The sequence below is a fragment of the Diachasma alloeum genome, unplaced genomic scaffold (genome assembly GCF_001412515.2).
Source record: "Diachasma alloeum isolate Michigan unplaced genomic scaffold, Dall2.0 Dall_scaffold_00285, whole genome shotgun sequence".
Lineage (NCBI taxonomy): Eukaryota > Metazoa > Arthropoda > Insecta > Hymenoptera > Braconidae > Diachasma > Diachasma alloeum.
In genome coordinates this window covers 862,375-869,078 of record NW_021680424.1, presented here as the reverse complement: position 1 = coordinate 869,078, position 6,704 = coordinate 862,375, and the positions used below count along the sequence as shown (strand labels likewise).

General features: G+C 41.0%; 1 protein-coding gene across 3 annotated transcripts in view; it reads left to right on the top strand.

Annotated features, from left to right (window-relative positions):
• Positions 1–6,704, top strand: part of LOC107038631 (kinesin-like protein CG14535) — a 177,741-nt gene that overhangs the window by 62,838 nt on the left and 108,199 nt on the right. For all 3 annotated transcript variants that reach the window (XR_001460906.1, XM_029126143.1, XM_015257847.1), the window contains exons 4-5: positions 2,198–2,908; positions 3,397–4,199. Coding sequence is in view for 2 of the 3 variants with exons in the window: in XM_029126143.1 (XP_028981976.1) it covers positions 2,198–2,908; positions 3,397–4,199 (1,514 nt within the window). In the remaining variant the exon portion in view is untranslated. The remainder of the gene's footprint in view (positions 1–2,197; positions 2,909–3,396; positions 4,200–6,704) is intronic.

Below are 6,704 nucleotides of genomic sequence, written 5' to 3'. Positions count from 1 at the left end.
TTTTTTTTTTTTTTTTTTTTTTTTTTTTTTTTTCGAGAAAGAATCTCTTAACGAGGATTGAGGAACTTTGACGCTTTCATCGCCACTCAGGGACTTTTCCTTGTTAGATTGTTTGCCCCTGTCCATCCGACTGAGGAGATCCTCAAGGAGTTTTTTTCAAACTTCAGAGGTGACAATATTCCTGTAATGCATAGCCAACTTGCGTTCCTGAAAACGTGCCAAAAGGAAAAACTAACAATCATCCAGAAATTCCGTTCTCCATCATCTCCTCGTTTCATTGAATTCACCGAGTTAATTCCTTGCAATTCAGTATTGCTCTATTTGCATGCAACGACGAAGAGTACCTATCTTCCGTTAATGATGCCAAGTCAAAGAGGAGAGTCAAGATGTAATGCTCCTTTGACGTGGGATGAGATATATTGTACTCGGTACAATTTTGATAACGAGGTTGTGCCGAATTCTCAGAGCAAACTTCAACGATACTTGACGCTAATTGATGTCAATCCGTGGTGGCGCATGAATGCTAAAGACCATTGTGACAGGGGATTTTCGTGCAGCCTCTGTCTACCTCTCATTGTCGTTCCACCTCTCTCTTTTTTTTTCTGAGCATCAAAAAGTTTTCTATAAATCCTACGATCAACTGTACACATGTAAATTTCTCCTCAAAAGCCTCACGTCATTAATGATGGAAAAATGCAAATCCCGGCCAGTATTTGTCCCGAGGATTGTCGTCTTATCCAGGCACATTGGATCCCTACGCATTGGCCATTACTCCAACTTTTTCCCTATTTTTCTTTCCCTTTACCCTCGTTTTTGTTTTTTCACCGAGCTTGTTATTTCATTCGGTGTGTTTCACCAATTTTTATAGTATTCCAGTGCTGTAAATAAAGAGGCAAACGTCTAGATCGTCATGTAGAATTTATCCACACAGACGAAATTCTACTTGGAGGAAAACTTGACGCTATACACAAGCCAAACATACGGTCTAGAAGATAAGAGTGTCCATCGGGAGCCTGCCAAGGATAACAAAGGGTTTTAAAAGGTCCTTCAGGCCAGGCAGCCACTGCTTTTTCGTCTTGTCGCCTTTTTCGTCCCATGTGTCTCTTCTAAACTCCACGGGTTCAACTGTATTCTTTCCCTTTTACCCCCAAGGTTCTTTTCGGGACTTACTTCCTCCGGGCAGTTGTCAATTCAGAGTGTTTCTGCTCTTGACAAAAATGCAAAAAACTTTTTGGGGACGGGATTTAAATTGAACGACGGAATAGATTGCTTTTATTCTTTGTAATATTGTTTAATTCTGTCTGGAGAATATTTTACGTTTCTTTACTGGAAATTCGAAATTTTAGCTTCTTCCAACAGTCTTGTTTCAATTTCTTCTATTAATTCGACATTTAAATGTCGCTGAATTCACCGTCATCCTAATATTTTCAATTCATGATTGCCCTTCTCAGCTCAATTGCGTAGTTGCCCTCGTCACTACTAGACACTCAACCCTTAACCAACTCCACCCCCACCCACCCAGAACTTCCTCAAAGATGAATTAGACTGCAATTTGTCACCAAATTACCATAAATTTTCATTTGCATGTGAATGAATTCTGCCGAAAAATAAATTGAAGTGTATCGTAGATATAAATTACCCCGAAATAACACGGATTCACCGGTGGATCGTGAGTGTACTCGGCGATTTCCCCAGTGAAATTGGGTACTTTTGGCTTGCATCAGAGAGTGAGAAAATTGTGCGAGTCGTGATGATCGAAAAAAAATAACCGAGAGACTGGTGGGACCCAATGGTGCATCGTGAAAGCCATTTGGGTATCATAAATCGGTGAGCCCCCGAGGTTCACGTGAGGTGTGAACCGGTTCCTAACGCAGTTTTGACGTTGTACAGAGCACAGGGAGGGATATGAAGTAAAACGATGAGGAGGTTATCGTGAGCCCAGAAGGCTCCATTCGCCTCCTCACCTTTATGGCATTTTCGTCGTCTCGTCTTATTCCATGGGTTCTCGGGTTTAAACCTATTTCGCTTCTTATCTTACACGTGTAAATTATTAATTTTTCACGCAGACACTTCCACTTCTTATCAATATTTAATAAAAAAAAAAAAAAAAAATGGAAAATATGTAGCAGCAAAATTTCACTCGTGAGTGTTTGAGTACAGACTAATAGTTTCCTGCTTTCTGCTTAATCCTTTCCAGATTAATATGGAAGCTGTCACATCCACGGATTATGAGTCATCGAATCTGACTCGTAGTTTCAATCAAATGGGCTTCAGTACCTATAATTATCTCCAGTTTGAGGAGAAATATAAATCCCGTCAGTACCTTGAGCACCAGCGAAATCCAATCAAGCCTGGATTCACCGGTAGAACATTCTCCCGGCATTCCAACGATAGAAATGAAAAAATTGAGCAAAATTATTCCAGAAGTCATTCGCAACCTGAAAAACCACATCATTTGGCGTATGAGGCGCGCTCAAGATCTCAGGAGTGCCGTGAACAGATGTATTACCAGGTTGATGGGCCTGGTAAACCAGATAGTAGGCATACCAAGTGTCACCGTTCGAGCAATGAGAAGAATCACGATAATGCACCGAATGTGACACAGGAAAAGAAGGAATCGAAATTGGGAGCGTCGGATAAGGCTGAGAAGCGAGATAAATCGTGTGCCTCCATTCACGCCAAACACAATCATGTCAGACAGGAGCAAAAGATTAATGGACAGGGCAATCAGTTGAGCAAGCCAGAGCCAGTTGAGTGTCACTTAGTGGGCCATCAGAGGAACGATGATCCACCCAAATATCGTCCACTTGACAGGCCACCGAAGTATCAGGAGGATGCACCCAGGACTGAGCCACCACCCAAGTATTGTGAGGTGACCAGACGCCAGGAGGATGTGAAAAAATGTCAGGTGAGATGTGATGGGGGGGAAGAATTTTTGGTAATATTTATTAGGATGAATTCGCCCTTCCGTATTGTGTCTTTATATTATAATTTTGCTCCTTTGGGTCCCAAGGGTCTTAGTCCTCCTTTTTGATGACCCTATATTGGCAGCACAAACATTTTGTATAATACGCTGTTAAAAATTTCTTGAAATTTCAGTCATACTGTCATCTGAATTCTCGATATTGTGAGGAACTGATTCGTCAATGAATAAATACACAGAAATTTCATATAACGTTGTTACTGAAAATTTCAAGCGTTTTCACTTGAAACTTCAAAAGTAATTTTCCAACAGTGCATTTGACCCTCATATCAAATCCCCTGCCCACAAACCTCAACCAAAATCATTCACCATTGCCCCACATCTCTAGCTATGAATTCCAATCCCATGCTGTCAATGAATTTCATTCAACACAGGCTCCTTAAAAAAAATAAACCCATTTTTATCACCATCAGGAGGAGAAGGTACGACGACAAGTGGGGACTAGGGGCGGTAGTGGTCTCGGCGCTGAGGCGCCCACTAATCTCACCAGTATCACGCCAACCGCGCGAGAGCCAAGAGGGACGTCAGCGTCACGCCAGCGTTCCAATCACAAACAGAACGACGTGGATACCAGCGATGATCAGACCGTCAAAGCCCCTCACCAGCAATCGAGGAGCAGTTTCAATGGCACCGCCAGTACCTACGTGAGTGGTGGTGTAATTCTCGGTGTGAACAGTGCAGTACTGTGTCCAGAAGTCATGATCGGTTGTCCTGACTCTAAATTCAAAGGTGTCGAGTCCTACCTCAAGTCTGACAAGCAAAAGGTGGAGAAGGTCAAGTGTGACACTGGTAAATTGGCGGAAAAAATTAAAACCGTGCAGGACGCTATGTACAAGCCACACGAGCCAGCTAAAACGAAGGGCCTCCACGAGCCGGGTATCAGCCACGTGGGTTACAAGGCCGATAATATCAAGTACTATGGCGAACTTAAGGGCTTCAAATCATATGGAGCCATTGACAAACCCCAACAATACGCGTCCTCCGATAAAGGACACTCGAGTCATGATAAATCTCACGCGAGATCTTCAGCAAAGCAGTGTGATAAGAGTGCTTACAGTGACAAGTACAGTGAAAATTACTATCATCGCCCTGTCTACCTGAAATCACCGGCTTTGTATCCACCTAATGTTTTTCAAGAGACCAAGTATGCGTACAGTGTCAGTGGAGTTCCTGGGACGCCGGCGCAGGCCAGCGCTGCTGCTGCATTCTTCGCAAGGTAGGATTTGAATCTCTGTACATTATAATTTGATGGGTTATAAATTGATGTTGTGATTGTCATGTCAGGTTGAATTGACTTTAAAGGGCTTTAAAGTGTAATGACATATTATACTTTTGATAAATTGCCCTGATGAGGAGGGGATGCACCACTTGAAATGGTGGCAAGATAGTGAAAATTTAGAGTTTACTTCATTTTTGGATGATAAAATTGCTGAGAAACGCGAAATGGCCCGAAGAAATAGGAAAAATAGAATATTCGTTCTGTTAGAATTTCGTATATCGTTTTGTCCGGAAACTCAATTTCTCTAAAAGTTCGCGAATTGTCTGGAAAACTCTCCAATTTTCCGATGCAGAATTTTGCGATTAATTCAGAAGCTAACGTTTCGCAAAATCATGGAAAATTTCGCAATTACGTTGCACGTGGAAATATTCATGCAATTTTACCGTAAAAATGCTTTTTACGAATAAGACTGGAGAAATTACGGTAAAATCGTCACTGCAGTCGTGGAGAACGAAAGAAAAGTGAACTAATTGGTAAGTTGTGGGTTCGGCCCATAATGGGGCCCCTAATGAGCGAAGCGAGCGACCTGCCTTTGATTTTATCCGCGAGCTTTCAATCCTGAGGATTTCAAACTGTTTTGGATTCTGATTAGCCGGATAGCACGGATAGGAGTGAGGGTGCCGGGTTTTTTCACTTAGGCGAGACTGGGAGAAAAAAAAATGAAGGAATGTAGAGGAGAAGATCAAAGAGAATTTCGGTGCAGCGTCTAGCATTACCCCCGAGCTTTTTAGAATTCATAATCTGAGAAAGTGTGCGTTATGGAGTTGAAATTGCAGATATTAGTGGATCTTTTGAGGTTTAGAATGATTAAAGAGGGATAATTTGCTTTTAGTAGTTTTAAAAAAATAATTTTCATCACATAATATTTATTGAACAGTTTTAATATCAGACATTGCTCCTTTCATTTGCATCGTTTTCATCAGTTTCCTTAAATTATCAATTGCGCGTCTATAAATACGTTTCTGAAATATTAGCATTCACAATCGGTTTATAATCTTCGGTTATTGACTGGAAACTGAAGATATTCGTGGTTTTTTTTACTTTTAGAATGATTAAAGACATAATTTTCTTTTACTACATTTTAAAAAGCCATTTTGATAAAGTCAATATTTGTTGAACGGTTTTAATATCAGACATTGCGTCTTTCATTAGGATTTCAATGCAGGTTGAAAATTCTTTGGTACGATCTTTGCATTGTCTTCATCAGTTTCCTTCAATTATCTATTGTGTTTGGAGTACGCTTCTGGAATATTAAATGAACATTGAACAAATTGGCAATCTGCTATTGGCCTGTCTAGACGCTCACCAGGCGCCACTTAATGAGCCACTGCTATTTATTTCACCATAAAATTTTCTTTTATACCAAAACACAATACAGAATTTGCAATAGACTTTTAATCGTGCGCACCGTCTGTACAGGATTCAAGTTGTATTTTAAATTGCTTCCTGTCTCCAAAATGTGCAAACTCCCAGTACAATATCCCCGATGGCTTTTTCCAGATGATATAAAATAGAGAAATAAAAAAAAAGAGTGAGAGAGAGAGAGAGAGACGGGGAGAAAAACAAGTTGGGAAAAATCAGATGAAAAAACTTGTGACGCCCCGGGGCAAATGTACATACACACGAGTTGCATCGAATAAAATTGACCCAGGCTTGAGCATCCTACGATGCTTTGAAATATAAAGAATGAAAAAAAGAGTAAAAATAAGAGTGGATAGTATATAAGAGGAGGGTGAATTGAGGCGCGTGCGATCGACTCTCTTGGGCGAAACAGCAGGCCATATTGTTGGTCTTCGTGATTTTATGCGCCTTTTATATTGCCTTCCGCACGCCGATCTTCCATATTCCCCTGCAACTACTTTTTTTCTTCTCCTCCCATGGCCTCTTCTTTCTTATTTCACAAACCTTCTCTACCTCCACGTGAATGACTTTAACAGAGGGCTCGCTGTTCTCTCTCGCCAGTAGTGACGTACCCACCATGATTTTTCAACGGAAAATTGAAATCTCTGGATATTGTTGATATCATCTCACAAGATGTGGGATAAAATTTTTCATTGCATAGATCAGGTTTTATCGGCACTCGGGGGGAAAAAACATATGAAGAAGCATAAATTTTCCGGTTCTAATGGCAGGATTTGTCCGGAACGAATAACATTTTTCATTCAATTTTTTCGCTGCCACTAAAGATTCCCATGAATTATTCATTTGAAAAAAAAAAAATTTGAGAAAAAAATAATCTCCGGTTCATTCAGAGAATCTCGACAAAAAAATATTCAGAGCCATTAAATTTTGTATCTCGCAGTCGGACGTAATGAGCCTATCTCGTGGTGATAAAACCGGGCCAACTAAAATCTGAGTTAGGGTATTCATAACCCTGTCCATCGGCTGATGATGTTGCTCCCAGATTCTTTCGTCTCACCCCCCCCCCCCCCCCCCCCCCCC